The 19519-nt window shown below is 43.0% G+C and overlaps 1 protein-coding gene across 4 annotated transcripts in view; it reads right to left on the bottom strand.

Moving 5' to 3' along the window:
* The window catches only part of SEMA6B (semaphorin 6B), a 1069016-nt gene that overhangs the window by 297682 nt on the left and 751815 nt on the right, over positions 1–19519 (bottom strand). For all 4 annotated transcript variants that reach the window (XM_082263355.1, XM_082263357.1, XM_082263356.1 and 1 more), the window contains exon 8: positions 15095–15183. In XM_082263355.1, coding sequence (XP_082119481.1) covers positions 15095–15183 — 89 coding nt within the window. The remainder of the gene's footprint in view (positions 1–15094; positions 15184–19519) is intronic.

Below are 19519 nucleotides of genomic sequence, written 5' to 3' on the forward strand. Positions count from 1 at the left end.
AGCCGCTTGGGAACCATATGCTTGACAAGACATATGATGACTTGCCATGCAGTCCGTTGGCAACAGCACCTGAAAGAGCCACAAGATAAAAACAAGCATACTGAAGTGCTCTTCATTGCTCCTTATCTGGGATCTCTAACCCTACTATACCTCATGTCTTCTCAAAAACCTGCATTGAGAGGGATGATGGTATAGCAATGAGTGCCACAGAGACTTGCACCCAATCTGCTAGCAGTACAACACTGCTTGATTTGAGCAGCAGGCAAGTTTCACTACCCCAGTTGCTGAACCATAGAAAGAAATACTGTTCCAGCCATCCACATGCTCAGCGTCTTAATGCTAGCTTGGCCAAATTGCTAGCATTACAATTGCTGCCTTTACATCTGGTAGACTTTGCAAATTCATGAAATGTGCTGTACCACAGTGGCAGGTATAAAAAAGGCATTTCTTTTCGCGTAAGGGCATTCCAGCTCTATACCGTCATGGGGAAAGTAGTGTTTTGGCCTTGTTGGACAGAGCAGTCATCAGGAAGGTTCACATTACTGCTGACTGTTGGTCCAGAAGGCATGGACAGGGATGTTACATTTCCTTCACGGCGCACTGGGTAACTCTGCTGGCAGCTGGGAAGGATGCAGGACAGGGTTCAGTGTTGCAGCTTGTTTTGCCACAACACCTCCAAAAAGCTGGTGCTGGTTCTGCCACATCTGGCTACTCCCCCACCTCCTCCTCTTCTTCCTCCATGTCCTCTTCTGCTCAATTGTCCTCTGAAGCAGCAGTGCTCCCTAATCATTCAAGGGGCTACGCAAGCAGTCAGGCTAAAAGATGCCATGCCGTGCTTCAGTTGGTCTGTCTCGGAGATGGGAGTCACACCGGTGCAAAGATTCTGTGCAGCTCTCAGATGGTTGACGCCACAACAGCTTGAGCCAGGAATGGTTGTATGCGACAATGGCACCAACCTTCTCTCCGCCCTCAGACAGGGACACTTGACACATGTTCCATGCTTGGCACATGTCCTGAATCTGGAGGTGCAGTGTTTCTTGATCAGATACCTGGGCTTACAAGATCTCCTGAGGCAGGCCAGAAAAGTCTGTGGCCATTTCCGGTGTTCACACAATGCCAGTGCTCGCTTATCTGACATTCAATGGGAATTCAACCTGCCCACCAATCGCCTCATTTGTGACATGCCCACCAGGTGGAACTCAACATTAGCAATGTTGCAGCGGCTGCACACGCAGCAGAGGGCCATCAATGAGTACCTGTGTTAGTATGGCACAAGGACAGGGTCAGGGGAGCTTGATTTTTTTTCGCCATGCCAGTGGCTTTTGATAAAGGATATATCTATACATAGTGTGCAGCGCTAATTAAATAAAAACTTCATAACAAAGTTAAAAGGTCACTATTAAAGTGCATAAGAACACAGTCACAAGCAAATATAAGGTTCCACTGAAAATAGGGATAGGAGACAGTCACCCAGATGAATCCCCTGAATAATCAGCCTCATATATGGATGGATGGATAGATGATACCAAATCACCGGTATATAACACTGCATAAGAGAGCCTCCAGTCACCCAAAAGTGCAGCAGGTTACCAGAGGATGCAGATCCCCACAACAGAGATCTACATTAGCTCCAATTGATATCTACCGACACTGGGCGTACTCCTACAGCAGGTAATCACCATCCAGATGAATGAATCCTGAGAGAATGTATTCCATGCAAGGCTTGACAATACAGGTTTTCAACGCCAGCCAATGATCATTCCGAAAAATACAAGGAAAGCTCTCATAGTGTAGTAAGCAAGTAATAATTTATTAGGTAAAAACATTCTAAATGCACTCACAGACAATCCAATGAATACAGCATAAATTCTCTGAAGTTTCTTCCTTTGTGCGGTTAGTATGGGTAGCAAGATCCCGACCTCAGCCTAGATAGGGAGAATCTCTGGTGAGGCCGGTAACGCCGGTTCCCCATTTTTTGATAAAGGATGCATGCACCGTCCTGTCACCATTTGAGGGGGCCCCAAGGACGGTGAGCTGGGATGATGCATGCATCAGTGGCACTATTCCTCTAGTCTACCTACTGGAGCACACACGTCCTGGAATCATGGACAGGGCACTTGAAGCAGAACAGCGGGAGGAAGAGGACTTCCTTACCTCACAAGGCCCCCTTTATGCAGATATCATTCCTGCAGGGCCACAAAACACACAGGAGGAAAAGGAAGTGGAGGAGGAGGATTGCGGCAGCATGGATGTAGAGGATAGCATACAGCAGTTTTCAAGGGAAGAAAATTTGGTATAAAATGATAAGAATATATACAAACAAAATTTTACACTAGCAGCGCTTAAAATCCAATACAGTAGATGTATGTTAAACATAAACATGCAAAGAGTTCATATACATAAATGAAACATGTGCAAATAAAGTCCTTAGTGCTGATAACGGTAGAAGTGTGCTATCTTAGAGCAGATTGCACAAAGCCTGATATAGCAATTCCTATGAAGAGTTCAAATTATAGACCGGTCCTTCATCACGTTGATCACCACGATCTATAGAACACCTCCACCTCACCGCCGTGCACACCCCGTGGTACTGGACACTTACCAGAGGTAACTTTCAAAACCGCTTAAGATAATCCACTCAAATCTGTATGCAGGGGTGAATCACTCCCTCCCAGTGCAATCCACACATAGGTAAATGGAATGATACATTATGGTATATACTATGCATATATTATTATTTTTTAATCGTATATTGACTTTTATATAAATTTATTTGCATTGATATCAGCCAATCATATACATAGACCTGCCTTGCAGACACCGGAACTATGGCAGCTTGCTTCAACTTGTATAAATAGAACGGAAGTGACGGTACGCAGGTTACTCCTGTCTCAGTCGAAGTCCAATCGTTAGAAACCGGTCAGATTAGGAGGCGTACACGTCACACAGATACTTGCGGTCCGTGCAGTACGGGGTGGGCGGTACTCTCTCCCAATCTACATACGTAGATAACATGGAGGGCACTCCCTCCCGCCCCTCCTCGGGAGAATTGCAAATACCAATAATGTTTCTGCCAGCACTGAGCTGAACGTCTTTGATCATTCCATTTACCTATGTGTGGATTGCACTGGGAGGAAGTGGTTCACCCCTGCATGCAGATTTGAGTGGAGTATCTTAAGTGGTTTTGAAAGTTACCTCTGGTAAGTGTCCAGTACCACGAGGTGTGCACGGCCGTGAGGTGGAGGTGTTCTATAGATCGTGGTGCTCAACGTGGTGAAGGACCGGTCTATAATTTGAACTCTTCATAGGAATTTCTATATCGGGCTTTGTGCAATCTGCTCTAAGATAGCACCCTTCTACTGTTATCAGCACTAAGGACTTTATTTGCACGTTTTATTTATGTATATGAACTCTTTGCATGTTTATGTTTAACATACATCTATTGGATTTTAAGCGCTGCTAGTGTAAAATTTTGTTTGTATATATTCTTATCATTTTACACAAAATTTTCATACATCTATTATTAATAGCAGCAGCTACTTTTTACGAGAGTTTTTATTGAGATAGTGTTATTATATTGTTTTAGCGCTGGGTGAGTTGGTTTTTATACGATATATATATATATTATACCTACTCCCTTTATATTTTAGTTTTCAAGGGATGGTTGTCATTCCTTAGAAACCCCAGGAGTTGTACGTGGTTGGGGAGAGGTTGCTCCTGACAATGTCATCCTTAGTGTCCCATAGGACTCAGAAGCTCATGCCTCCACAAACTTACGTTGCATGGGCTCCCTGATTCTGCAAAGCCTGCGAAAGGACCTGAGGATTCGTGCTATCAAGGAGAGGGATAATTACTGGTTGGCAAGTGAGTGTGTCTGTCCACAGACTCTGTTGACCAGCTGACTTATCAAAATGAATCAGTCCTGGATCAACAGCAACTATCAAGCCCCTGATGCTAATGTAACTGATTGAACTTGCTAGGGGTCTGCCATCCTTTGAAGAGTGCATATGCTGCCTATCATATTCCTCAACCTTGATTCTGCTACCTTCCAACAAGGTTTTTGGTTTAGGTCACCACCAACCCCCAAGGCCTAATTTTTCTGCACTTGTATGACAGGTGCATACAATTTAAATCTTGTATGTCATTTTTAACATCAGGCCCTGTCCCTGTGCCCTGCGCCCAGTAAGGGTAAGTGTGAGGGGTTACAGTGTTCAGGCACCACCGACTGGAACACCTGGATGATCACTATCCCAAAATGACAGTGGATGACTGTGTGAAAAGATTGTTCACGGAGGGTGATGAAATTGAATAACCAAAAAGATAAGATGGTCCCGCTGAGTGGAAGACCTGTAAGTGGTCCCTAATGGGAATGAAAGTGAATGAAATACACAACTGTCCTTGATGACTGATATACTGTGGCTGGGTGATCCAAATGGCCAAAGGGTTATAAATGGTTCCCAGGTTGGGCCGAGGACAAAAAATTATGATTATTGTTATATTCTCTGTGTTGTGAGAGACACAGGACTCTGGTCTGGAACAACGGTTGTTTATTCAGTACACTCTGTACAGTATTACAGGACAGCTCTGTATATCAATACATCTCTTACATGTCTCTAAGATGGCCACTCTGCCCCTTGACCCTTGTCATCACTCCTGGGTGGAGCCAGCCTTAAAGTGACAGTACATGTGAAACCCTTCAGGTATAACACCTTCCATCCATCCCTAAAAAAAAAAAAAAAAAAAAAAACAACAAAACGAGAACAGGCATAAAACAGTAACTTATAATTGTCCAATACAGTCCTCCAACTCAGGAGATTTCCATAGCTTCTTCCGCGTCCGGATGTGAGAACAACTTCCAGGGGCACTACGGGGAGAACATGGCAGCAGATCACTTTCTGCGGGCCCGTCGAAAGTCTCGTAACCGCTCTTGCAGCTGAAACCAGTCAGGAGGGCGACAGCGTCGTTGAGGATGGGCACCCATCGACTCGGGGCCGGAGGAAGCAGGGCTGGCCGGAATGGACAGACCTCTGGACCAGGGCTGGAGGGCTCTGTTGGAGCTGAGTTCAAAAGTTCAGAGTACCCCCAAGCATCAGTCTCAATGCCTCCTGATCTGGTAGGAGCAGATCCTTGAGACACTGACGGTGCAGCCGATGTGAGGGATTCGGGCAGCTGAGAACGAGGACGCAATTGGTCCGCATGCCGTCTGCAAATGGAACCATCTTCCAGGCAGACCCTATACATTTTGGCTCCCAAAGTCTCTGCGACGATAGCAGGAAGCCAACGAGTGTTGGAAGCGCCATAAGATCGGGCCCATACCTTTTGCTGGGCTGTAAACTGGGGAATCTCGTCGTGTTCGACCCTCTTGTCTTGGGACTGCCGTACATGTTCCTGGACCGTTTGAGGGCGGAGCATGTCCAAAACAGTCCATGGCTGCCGACCCAAAAGAAGTTCAGCTGGAGTTTTCCCAGTGGTTGCATGTGGTGTGGTTCTGTGAGCAGAAAGGAAGGAGTCCAGCTGCTGGGGTGACAGGGACTGTTGTTTACTTGTAGCCACAGTAGCTTTGAAATAGCGTTTGAAGGTCTGTACAAACCTTTCTGCTTGACCATTTGTAGCCGGGTGGTAAGGTGCGGTCAACTTGTGTTTGATGTTGTGGGCAGTCAGGAAACTCTGAAACTCCTGGCTTGTGAATTGTGCACCGTTGTCTGTGACAATTTCTCTGGGGTATCCAAACGTAGCAGCGAGATGTAACAGTATGGAAATCGTCGCCTTAGTCGTTGGCTGGGTAACAGGAATGACCTCAGGCCACTTTGAATGGGCATCAATAATGATCAAAAAGGTGTGTCCTCTGATCGCGCCTGCAAAGTCCAAGTGTAGGCGAAACCAGGGAACCGTGGGCAAAGTCCAGGGCTGGACGCACCCTCGAGGAGGGTCTCTTGCAGTTTGTGCACATCCAGCACACGCATTCACATATGTCGTGATATCTGAGTCGAGGTTCAGCCACCACACATAGCCTCGGGCCTTTTGTTTCATACGTGTGCCCCCGGGATGCCCAGTATGTAGCAAGTCCAGAATGTGTCTTTGGAGGGTCTGTGGAACGATCACTTGGTCTCCCCATAAAACACAGTTGCCAGCCACAGTTAATTCCAGATGCCTACGGAAGTAAGGTTCATAATCCTGTGTGACAGTTGCAGGCCAACCGTACCGTACCCAGGAGAGTATTGTCTTAAGGAAGGTATCCTTGGCTGTATGGGCTGCTACTTCCCCGGAAGACAGAAAGGACAGGCTGGTGTAACGACAACTCTTGACAGGTGGAGAAGAGTCTGTTAATGTCCTTGTCAGACGGGACATGGCGTCCGCATTAGCATTGGCATCATGGCTGCGATACTGTATTTTGTAGCTATATGCTCCCAAGAATAGGGCATAGCGTTGAAGACGGGCCGCAGTCGTCTGGGAGATGCCTTTGTCAGGGCTAAAGATCTGAAGGAGTGGTTTATGATCACTCAGTATGGTGAATTCCCTACCATACAGGTAAAGATGAAACTTCTTAATTGCCCATATGAGCGCCAGAGCCTCTTTGTCAATGTGAGAGTAATTGCTTTCTGCTTTTGTCAAGGACCTGGAGGCGAATGCCACAGGTTTCTCTGACCCATCTGGTAAAACGTGAGATAGTACAGCCCCTAGACCATAGGGTGAGGCATCACAAGCCAAGGTGAGAGTCCTTTGGAGGTCATAGTGCACGAGCATGCGTGACGCCAACAGCTTTCGCTTAGAAACTTCAAAAGCACGTTGGCATGCAGCTGACCAGTTCCATCTGGAATGTTTCTCCAAAAGCTTGTTTAATGGAAACAAAGTGTGTGCTAGATCCGGCAGGAATTTGTGGTAATAGTTCAGCAAGCCCAGGTATGATCGCAGCTGTTGGACGTTGGTTGGGGCTGGAGCTTTTACTAAAGCATCAACTTTGGCTTCCGTGGTGTGTATACCCTCTGCATCCACAAGGTGGCCACAAAACTCCAATTTAGGTACCATGAATTGGCATTTTGCTAAGTTCACTTTTAGACCCTGCTCTTGGAGTCTGGCCAACACAAGCTCCACGTTACGCTTGTGTTCATGGTCCGTCAGGCCCGTGATGAGCATGTCATCTAACAGGCACTGTGTGAAAGGAATGTCCGCCAAAATCTCATCCATTTTGCGTTGCCAAATGGCTGGGGCGGAGACTACCCCAAACACCATCCGATTGTATTCATACAGTCCCTTGTGAGTGTTGATGGTTAGAAACTTGCGGGACGAAGGGTGGACCTCAAACTGTAAATAAGCTTGCCTGAGATCAAGCTTGGTGAACTTTTGACCTCCTGCAAGAGAGGCAAAAATGTCATCTACTCTGGGTAGGGGATACTGGTCTATCTCCAGTTGAGAATTTAGTGCCATGTGGAAATCGCCACAAATGCGTAAGTCCCCATTCGTTTTCTTTACTGGTACAACTGGTGACGCCCACTCGCTGTGCTCTACCTTTGAGATGACACCTTGTTCCTCCAGCCGGCTTAGTTCAGCTTCCACACCTGCTCGGAGTGCGAAAGGTACCGTCTGAGCTTTGAAGAACCTAGGCTGGGCATTGGGTTTCAGCCTGAGTCTCACACAGTCATGCTTTATTTTTCCCAATTGGTTATCAAAGACTTGTGGGAATCGCTGTTTCAGGGATTCCACCCATCCCTCTTCATCCCCTGATGGGATGGTCACGGTGTTGCAGGGGTTAATGGCGATGTCTGGCATGCCAAAGCAAGCAATCCAGTCTCTCCCAAAGAGAGGGGGTCCCCCATGTTCTAGGATATACAATGGCATTCTCTTTGACCCTTGTAGGATACCTGTACTTTCACGTACCCCAGTGGGTGGAGTATCTGCTTTTAGTATGTCTGCAGTTTGATTGGTGTTGGACGGACAGTTGTTCGGATCAGAAGTTTTCTCCATTGTTTCTGGGTGATAACTGAAACTGCTGCTCCTGTGTCTACATCCATCTTGAGTTTCTTTCCTTCCACGGTTACCTCTACAGTCATTGCTGAGGGTGCTGAATGCATATGATGTATGTCCAATCTGTGGAGCACTTCCTCATCCTCTGATTGCGATGATGATGTACATCTTCCCACCATATATGCCTTTGTCCTGGGGTTCAGAGGTTGTTTATTTCGCACCTTCTTACTACGGCAGACTCGTTTGATGGCTTGCCTTACCACAATTATGACAGAGCTGATCCTTAAACCGGCAGACTTTGTGATCATGGTCTGTATTCCCACAATGGTAGCAAGCTGTCTCCCGGGTTGTTGAGGGTCTATTTTTCCAGTTATCCCTCAGTGCAGTTAATAAGTACTCCCCAAAAGAACAGGTTGAGGCTAGTCTGCAAAGGGCAAGCACATAAGCCTTAATATCTTCACCTGGCTGCTGCTGCCGCTGATAGAACCAGAATCTTTCTGCAATCTCTAGTAGTTTAGGCTGGAAGTGATTCCCTAACAGTGTCAGGAGCTCTGCTAAAGTCTTAGTTGATGGTTTTTCAGGGAAAAGGAGATCCCTAAGAGTGTCATATGTCCTAGCACCAACCAGTGTCAGAAATACTGCTACTTGCCTGTCGCCTGGGATGGCATTTGCAGCAAAATACTGTTCCAGTCTCTCAATCCAGGAGTTCCACGATGTCTGTTCTCCATCAAATTCACTTAATGTCCCGATCAATGACATTTTCCTGCTGGGCTCTGTGGGTGTTTGTATCCAGGTGACAATCCAGAGTTTTTTTTTTTTTTTCTTCTTTTCCTTTCTCACACAGATAGTCACCTTGTAAATCCCATCCTCGTCGCCACTGTTATCTTCTCCGTGTTGTGAGAGACACAGGACTCTGGTCTGGAACATAGAAACATAGAAACATAGAATGTGTCGGCAGATAAGAACCATTTGGCCCATCTAGTCTGCCCAATATATCTGAATCCTATGAATAGTCCCTGGCCCTATCTTATATGAAGGATAGCCTTATGCCTATCCCATGCATGCTTAAACTCCTTCACTGTATTTGCAGCTACCACTTCTGCAGGAAGGTTATTCCATGCATCCACTACTCTCTCAGTAAAGTAATACTTCCTCATATTACTTTTAAACCTTTGCCCCTCTAATTTAAAACTGTGTCCTCTTGTGGTAGTTTTTCTTCTTTTAAATATGCTCTCCTCCTTTACCGAGTTGATTCCCTTTATGTATTTAAAAGTTTCTATCATATCCCCTCTGTCTCTTCTTTCTTCCAAGCTATACATGTTAAGGTCCTTTAACCTTTCCTGGTAAGTTTTTTCCTGCAATCCATGTACTAGTTTAGTAGCTCTTCTCTGAACTCTCTCTAGAGTATCTATATCCTTCTGGAGATATGGCCTCCAGTACTGCGCACAATACTCCAAGTGAGGTCTCACCAGTGTTCTGTACAGCGGCATAAGCACTTCTCTCTTTCTACTGCTTATTCCTCTCTCAACGGTTGTTTATTCAGTACTCTCTGTACAGCATTACAGGACAGCTCTGTATATCAATACATCTCTTACATGTCTCTAAGATGGCCATTCTGCCCCTTGACCCTTGTCATCACTCCTGGGTGGAGCCAGCCTTAAAGTGACAGTACATGTGAAACCCTTCAGTTATAACAATTATAGACCCTAAATTCAGTGTCCACGGACAGTGCAAGAAGGTTATTTTGGTTGAAGATAGTAAATGACCACAGGTGATAATGCGGGAATGTCCACCTTCAGCTCTGTATTAGTGACCAGTTGGCCATGAGCAATAAATGCAAGTATTCAGGGATGGTGAAATTAAAATTTTTCTTTTTGTATTACATTAGCCTCTGATCAATGGTCACCCGGTGAGCAATTTGGTATTGTCCATACAGTATTATCCTATTTTTTCTTTTTCTTTTTTTTGGTAACAAATTAGGGCCAATATGGGAACTCACCCAGCAGGTACCGTTCCTGTGCCCAGACCCTGAAACTGAGCTGCAGCATGGTGGCCGAGACCATACAGCGGTTTAACAGGACAGGTTTCACTCAGAACAGGCCTCGTCATGGTCAACCAAAGCAAGTTGGGTGCACGTGCTTAGCGTAATATTCAGAGGGTGTCTTTGGGAAATAGACATACGAGTGCTGCCAGCATTGCTACAGAGGTTAAAGGGGTGGGAGGTCAGCCTGTCAGTGCTCAAACCATACGCCGCACACTGCATCAAATTGGTCTGCATGGCTGGCATTCCAAATTTTGACACTTGGGCCCAATTTGGACATTTTCATATAGGGGTGTACTCACTTTTGTTGCCAGCAGTTTAGACATTAATGGCTGTGTGTTGAGTTATTTTGAGGGGACAGCAAATTTCCACTGTTATACAAGCTGTACACTCACAACTTTACATTGTAGCAAAGTGTCATTTCTTCAGTGTTGTCACATGAAAAGATATAATAAAGTATTTACAAAAATGTGAGGGGTATACTCACTTTTGTGAGATATATATATATGTTTTTTCTTTTCTTTTTCACTGCAATAGTTACAAATCTAAAACAGCTGATAATTTCACATATTGTTATCACGTACATAATTAACATTATTTCAAAGGACACAATTAATAATTCTAGTTTTGAGTTTGATAGGCTTTGTTACAATTAGGAAAATAATTGGCTCTTTTAAAAAATCTTTCAACTTTATGTAGACTTTTTTTTCCCAATAGAATATATGAACCATCGCAAGAAACTAGTTGCACTACATGTTGCACTGAACAATTTAAATAATGCATGTGATCACATTTTTTCATAGTGGTTTGTGGCACTGTTTTTTGGGTTTAAAGTGGTTGTTAAGCTTTTATGGGTCCTTAGTAGAATCCCCTCTATTAAAACCTGTTATATCGCTCACTGCCTTTGTTTTATAAAAATGATGCAGTGCAATACCTTATTTTGAAGGGTCACTGTGCAGTTAACTGATGTCCAGGCGCTCTCCTGCCTCGCTCCAATTACTGGAAAGGGAGGGGCTGAGGTTCCCTCTGACATCAGCCGGGAGGAGAGGAGGAGAGCCTCAGGCTGTCAGGTGACCGCTCAGTGGCAAAACAAAAAAATAAAAAACAAAGGCAGAGAGTGATATAACAGGTTATAACAGAGGGGATTCTATAAAGGACAGATTGTTTTTTTACATTGTATAGCAGCAGGGGAGGGAAAGGGAGGATACGGCTCACACACAGGAGCTGACAGCCAGTGAGGGGAGGGGGGAGGAGGACGAAGGAGACAGAGAATAGAGCTGCAGACGATGGAGGCACGTAAAACTGACCATGGGGTCAGGGCTCAGCAGCCATGATATACCGTGGTCAGTTTACGGAGGGGAGGGCAGAACCAGGCAGGATAGAGAGGGCCAAATTACACATAAGCACTGTGCTGTATAACGTTCTTTAAAGGAACAGGATTATATATATATATATATATATATATATATATATATATTATATTATATTTATTTATTTTTTAGGGTTACAAATACTTTAAACATCATTTTGCTACTCCACTGCACCAACTCCATTAAAGTAGTTCATGTAATTTAAGTGATTTTGCCAAGCACTTTGTGTGGGCAATGGAGGATGGCCTATGGCAATGGGCATCAACCGCTCAATGGTTTCATGCTCCTCACTATGCAAACTGTTTGTCGCCATTTCTGGTTCCTTTTCACATGAGGTGTCTAAGGAAACTTGTCTGTATTGGAAGGAAATTGTGCAGTATACAGCAGCAGAGGACTAGGTTGTTCACTTTGTACAGTGCAAGGATTATAGAGGCTAGGAAAATCCTGAAACAATTAGCAAGAATGCCAAAGGCATTCTCAACCACCCTTCTTGTCTGGGATAGTCTATATTTGTAGTTCTTTGTTCCCTGGAATGGTTCCATATGGGGAATACCTTCAGTAAATGTTTGCCAAGGCTTCATCCTGTCAATGTTTTACTTACATTTTGGTAGGTTAAGTGTACCATTCAGTGTCATGTTTAACATGCCTTTAAATGTTATCTGTATTCATGCTATATGTAGTCTTCTGCCCCTGGTTCCTTCTGACCCCAAAGCTCAGTTTTATCCTGTATAGATAGCTCCACCCTTTGTTCATTTTTCCCAGTAATGCATCTCAGCCTCATGTCTCATGGAGTGGATCACATTATGATCTTTTGGCCTATCCGATGTGCATTGTTTTAAGATTGTCACAGTTTATGGATTAAACTTCACAAAATCTTCAAGGTGTCGTCTGGATTGAATCACTGTCTGCTAAGATTGTAGGTTATCGCTATCTCATCATAACTGTAAGTTACAGAGATCACACTTTCAATGCTTAGATTGGAGAGGAAGAACATTCAGCATACATTTATAAAATTATGTCTGGTCTATTACTCCACCATCACACTTGCAACCATTCCTCCCAGCTGTTGCCCAGCAGCTTCCAAGCAACACTCTTCTGTAGTAAAAGGATCCCTCTCTGGATAAGCTTCTTACAGGCGGTGCCCTCCAGTCACATGCTGAGACCTAACATCAACTCTTCAGTACACAGGCTGCCCCTCAAAAGGCAGCAGCCCCAGGGAAAAGACCCCACTGAACAGACCTTCCAAACATATCTTCTGCCCAGCCACCTTCTGTGTGCTCCTTCCCAAGGATTGGCTGAGGTCAGATAAATATTCATAGCTAACCCTCCTGCCCTTTCTCTGGAAGCTTCTTCCAGAGGCAGGCAGGAGCAATCAACCACCAAGCATATGGAAGCCTGGACAGACCTAGAAAACAGATTGACCCTCCACTGAATACAGCAGAGCCAAAAACTAAGTCTAGCCTGACTAGGGCAGGGTGCTACACAAAAGGACTGTTGCCTGCCCAGCAGTGAGGCTCAGATGACTGCTTTGGCCTAGGCAGCAGAAAAATACCAACAGGCCTTAGCATATGTGATTTAGTAGCTGCCAGCCAGATCTTTCCACTGTTTATCCTAGTGACACCTGGCCAGGCTTAGTATGGGATAACAGCCCAAAATTATGTGGGAGCCTTCTCATGTACTTTAGAGAGGACACAAACAGACAAGCCTGGACTAAGGAATGGTGGGTAGCTCTAGTTGCACAATTGTTAGTGGGAGGCTCCCAAAGGGCAAACTTCAACATAACCTCTCACACTGGCTAGGACTATGACTAGTTAAAAAAAAATGATCTTGCAGCAGCTGGGGTTCACATTTTCAAAAAGGGAGCAGCAAGTACATAACTGGCGCTACAATTTTGCTCCCAAATTTATTACCTGATAAACCTAGTCAAACATTGGCTAACACCCGAGGTGCTTAGAGGGCCTCAAATTATAGAGAGGGTCACCATGAACCCGTTTCTGAGAGCTCTAGTTCCAGTGCTGCAGAGGTGAGGGAGCCAAGCTGATCCAAAACCAGCTAATCAACCAGTAGAGTATTATTCTGCTGCTGAGGGCCTCTATAGCTTTGAACTCCCTAACAATTGAGAGGCTGCCTCCTTAGCCACTAGTTCAAAAGTAGCCTCACAACCTGTAAAGTTACAAAGAAAAAGCACTGAGAGGTCATCAAGTCAGAGAGATGCCACCTGTCAAATCCTGCTTGGGAAGCCCAAGTAAAAACCAACAGCTACCCCAGTGTTAGCATTGTAATGAATGGAATCACATGGCTGCCAAGAAGTTATGGAGTGTGGCTGAATCCGATATTGGTCACTGTTTGTGCACCCTGGTCTGGTCACATATCCTGACATGCCAAGATACATGATAAAATTAATTGGGAAAAGTATTTGTGCCTCTAGAAGTCTGGTTACCTAGCTCATGAACCCTGAACAATCGAATCAGCTCCAGGTAGTAGTAGTAGTAGTAGTAGTAGTGTGTGTGTACAGAATGACTTTTAGAAGTACCCCACAGTACTGGTAAACTTTGAAACCAGTCATGGATGAAGTAGCTATGCAGCTGGTACTGTTGCATAGTGTAATCTTGGGGAGAGACTTTCCACTGTTCCAAGCACTGTGCAGGGGAGGGGACAAGGCCCCCGAACCTGAAGATACATTAGTGTCTACTGTGCTGGAGCTAGAGGTCTCTCACGTCAACTTTGAAACCACCTAGTTATATGATATCACTCTTGCAAAAACCTCAGAACATATAAAGGAAAGCAGCAGGAACCCAATAACTTGTTTGGGATTAATTTTTGTACCAGATGGACAAAATTTGATGTGACTTTGTGGAACTCCTTAATGGTTCCTAGGCAGGACTTTGTTAGGTTTGGTTAATACACAAAGACCAGAGAACATTTTTTACAAAGTTTGTTCTGGCCCGGGATACATGCAGATGTCAAAGACTATTGTGAAATGACAATGCTGTATTTCCATAGTCTGCTGATTCTATTGGCAGTGATTGAGGTACATTCAAATTGGTTGTGGACAATGCTACCTGGAATTTCAAGGAACGCTACCTCCAAATCCATCACCAGCTAGTGGTTCTCCATGTTTACCCACACAGAGATGCCAAAAAATCACCTAACAGATCAAGAGACCCCCTTTTGTTAGCGGTATGCAAGAGTTGCGCAAACTGAATATTAAGAAGTAGCCTCCTACAGTTTACCACTCTTAAACTAAAGGTTTAGTAGAAAGAATTAACAGTAGTAAGAAAACAGTTAATAGATTATAAGACCTACAGCACAACACCCAAAAACAGCAACAGTTTGAATTTTTCAATAGCTGCAGGATACACTCACGTAGTGAGAGAACAAATGACAAATATAAAGATAAAAGTGCGCTAATGGGTCATATGAACACCAATAATGGGTATGCTGCTGATCATGACAATGTGAAAACAGTTATTAGATTATTAGGCCTATAGCGAAACACCGTTGCGCTGTAGGCCTTACAATCTATTAACTGTTTTCACATTGTGATGATCAGCAGCATACCCATTATTGGTGTTCACACGACTCATTAGCGCAGGTTTATCTTTATATTTGTCAGTAGTAAGAAAACAGTAGGATAGAAAATTAGTACCTCTAAAAAGGTCTGATTTTCAGAGCACAAGAATATCATTAAAACTTGATATAGTACAATAAAAACATATACCTTCTCAAGGTAGTTGAATTCTACTGCTGTCTCCCTGAAGAAAAAATACACATGATCTATCCATTCCACAGCATTGACAAAATATGGATCTAAAAACAGAAACAGACTAATTAGGTAAAAGTAAAAAAAAAAAAAAGACAGTATGTTACCATTCTGTATATTTAACGCTGAAACAGAAAGGGACAGAAAATTCCCCCAATGTGAGGGAATCTCTGATTGTCACCAACATTGGTCCCGAATTCAGAGCAGAGTTGTCATCCTCATGTAGGCTGCATTGTTTTTGCTGCATTGCAGGTATCCACAGCCTACATCCTGAATTCAGAGCAGAGTTGTCATCCTCATGTAGGCTGCATTGTTTTTGCTGCATTGCAGGTATCCACAGCCTACATGAGGATGACAATTCTGCTCTGAATTCAGGAGTAGTGCAACATTGTTTCCACACCATCTCAAGAATTTGGATTAGTAAGATTTCACTGGCAGACTCAACAGATTTGGAGGCCCCTTCTAAGACCCTGTAAAATCGAGCCACATTATAAGGAAGGAAAACGGCAGCCAGCCTCTCCAGAGGGTTCCAGAGGAAAAGGAGAGCAAAGAGTTTACCCTTGAGAGATATTATAAGGCTCAATATTCAAGAAAAGGAGGTGAGAACATAGGACACCTAGTGGTCACGAGCACCGAAGAGCACCCTGCATGGTTTTGAATTTAGGAGGAAGACTTTGATCACTATTATCACCATTTTGGACACTTAAGCACTTTAATAATACCAACAGTATTGGATCACCTATGAAAGCATATAGAGACATATATTAATTTGGAGACAGTATTATAGATTTGTTTTAAGCACAAAGCACTTTTTGATGTTTATATCACCTTAAGCACCAGCTATAAAGAGATTTAAAGTATTTATATATAAGCAGATTTTGGATTTTACACCTACATATATTAAGACATTATTTATATTATTTTACACTTTAAGTTCAAGTGATTATTTATTGCTTTGACACGAAGACACTTTAGAACACTAGGCAGCCTTTTGAGCCAATATATATATTTGAAGTTACTGTATTTTCTGGCGTATAAGACTACTTTTGAACCTCAAAAAAATCCCCCAAAAATGGGGGGTCGTCTTATACGTCAAGTATATCATCTCCAAGGTAACCTAAGTATAAGTATTACTGGTAGATGAAAATTAGCGGGGTCGTCTTATACGCCCAGTCGTCTTATACGCAGGAAAATACGGTACACAAAGACACTTTTAAGCACATATGCACCTTTAAAGCGCGGTACTCCTCCCTCTTATAACTTACTTGTATTGTGCGGTTACCAATAATAGTACCTGCAGCATTAAGGGTTTACAACATACACACCTACAGAACAGCGCGAGAATTACACACCCTTTTATTCCAGATTGTAAAGAACCATTAATGGTTAAAGATTGCAAAAATGTAAATATTTTTTGCACTGTTACCCTTATTAAGATTACAGAGATTTGTACCAGGTGTATTACTGCTTGTATTCATATTGTGAGAAAGTGGTCTACTAGTGAGGCTACCTATAGCACTTGCTGTTATAATTAAATAAATAAATATGTCTAGTGATAAATAAATGATAATAACCGATAATAATCCTTGATTGATATATAGCATAAATACCTTTAAAATTATATATAGGTAAAAACAAATAATACTAAACAGTGGATTCAAGTAAATAGTGAATTACATAAAAGTGTGACTCATAAAATAAAGTCCATAGCATGTGACTGTAGTGAAAAAGTTCAAAGAAATTTGTGATTCTCTTGTGCAAATGATGCTTATGCACAAAAAAGTGCAGGTGCTCAATGTGGAAATTATCCGTTCACTTTGTGATAACAGTGCAGCTCTGGTACCTTTTCCACCGTGATAATGGTAAGAGTGGATCACTTACCAAATGATGTGGGTCTTGTATGCCTTTTAGCATCAAGACCAATAGGGCTTAAGTAGCCTCCAGGCTAAATAGGGGTCTCCTCGTGGCTCTCCACACTTGGGGTGGATGGGATGGTGGGCTCCCTCCTCTCACCTTATTAGGTATGGGGCCAATATAGGAAGGAAGACAAAAAGGTGGTGTAGTATTTTTAAAAATTAAATTGTATTCCCATTCCATGGGTAAAAAACATCAGGGCAATAGTACAAGTAAAAGCCAGAAAACATAGAGGAAAAGTATAATTCAAAAAAGGCTGTTATTAGCCGCTTGTGATCGTGTGTGCTAATGCAAACTAGCTGCAGAGTGGCGAGCGGGGAATGTCCGGCTTGCGTTCCACCTGTGTCACACGTCAGGTTACAATGTGCGTTCCAAACGTACGCATTTCGTCACATCCAAACTAGACATTATTTAATTATAACAGCAAGCGCTATAGGTAGCCTCACTAGTAGACTACTTTCTCACAATCTACCCATATATTCTATAGCAGCTGCTAAAAATGCACACACACATATATATATACATATACACAATTTTATAATCTAAAAGATATAAAACTTCCGCGCTAATAATAATAAATTGATATGTTTTTATATATATATGTGAGGAATATAATCTAGAAATAGGCTGCAGCTTCCCTGAATGATAGTCCGAAGACTATACTATAGATGTGAAAGAAAGGAGGGATGGTGGCGCTGCCTATACTAAAAATAAATATAAATTGTGGTAAAGTTTTGTGTCTTCAATGGTTGAAGATATAAAGTGCCTACGTGCTAACAAAGATATGTGCAATTGTTTATCTAAAAATCACAAATACAAAAATCTAATCATAGACATCAAATAGTGCAAATCTGCAAGTGCAATATATTAAAGTGCCTACAAAAAATTTAAAGTGACTGGTGCAGAAATTACAAACAAACAGTAGGCTACAAATCACTTTAACCAATAGTAACAGTAGTAATTCATGCAAAACAGGCTGCTGATGACATATTAACTACGAAACGCGTACAGCGCGTCGAGTCACTTCCGGCTTTTCAACACGAGATCGAGGCTTGGATTGCAAGCGCTCCGATCCATATACACGCTCGATTTACCTGCTCAAATGTGAGTACCTCTCGATGTTTTGTGTAAAATAAAAATACCTTATGGCATTACACTATGTCCCCTATTTATTCTCTGGCACATTATCTGGCATACCATCGGGAGTGAAATCGGGGGGAACCTCGGATCACATCCGCTATCGGGGAAATACACAGGGAACCAATCCAGTGAATACCCACACTAGGACCAGCCAGGTTTCCGGTAGACGCCCCCATCCAGGCACAGGAGGATACCGATGGGCCGTTGGATCATTTAAACACCCGCTTAATACCCCTGTGTGGGGTGGGTGTCTCTGGTAAGTGTGCCTTTTCACTGGAGGGATCACCCTGCACCTTACCACCCACCACGGGGTCACTCCTCATCTATTATTCACCAGAGTGTTGTCACCCACTTCAACTTGTGAATATTTATTTGCCTGTGGTCACTGCATGTGACATATAGACTTTTTTTCCTTACTGGACTTTTTGAGCTGTGCATATTTTAGATTGTTTACTGTTGGCACCTTATATTACCCCTATACCATCGTACATGGTAGCACTGGGGCTTTTCACACACTATAGCACTTTCCTTTGAAGCACTTTATTATTGCATGAATTACTACTGTTACTATTGGTTAAAGCGATTTGTAGCCTAGTGTTTATGTTTGTAATTTCTGCACCAGTCACTTTAAATTTTTTGGAGGCACTTTAATATATTGCACTTGCAGATTTGCACTATTTGATGTCTAGGATTATATTTTTGTATTTGTGATTTTTAGATAAACAATTGCACATATCTTTGTTAGCACGTAGGCACTTTATATCTTCAACCATTGAAGACACAAAACTTTACCACAATTTATATTTATTTTTAGTATAGGCAGCGCCACCATTCCTCTTTTCTTTCACAATTTTATAATCTAATTTATTGGATACACTAGGCGTGGGGTATATACCTCAGTATATTTCCTTTATATGTATTCACATTGCAGCAGATTATGCAAAGTATGTTAAAACTTGCTTATACCATATGATTACACTGTGTTGTTTCTACCCTGAAGCTGATTAGCTAATTAAACTTCAGCTGTGACTGACAAAATTTAGCATGCTGCTACTTCCTCTTTGTCTTAAAGCCCTGGCACATAAGCGTTTGCATGGTTGCCTTTGCAGGACATTGAGGCAGGTGGGTGCAAATTGTGTTTAAAGGATGTTTAAAGCATTGGATTACTTATGTGCTTACTATGTGTCTTTTTTCTGGAAAACCGCTGACATTATAGCAGATTTATGCAGAAGCTGTTTAAGTATGTTGCTTTGTGCTGATCATCTGAAAAACTGCTAGACATTGTAGCAGATTTTTACAGGGTAGGCTTGAAACTATGTTTAAAGCATA

Source organism: Pelophylax lessonae (genome assembly GCF_965119305.1).
Source record: "Pelophylax lessonae genome assembly, chromosome: 1".
NCBI classification, from domain to species: domain Eukaryota; kingdom Metazoa; phylum Chordata; class Amphibia; order Anura; family Ranidae; genus Pelophylax; species Pelophylax lessonae.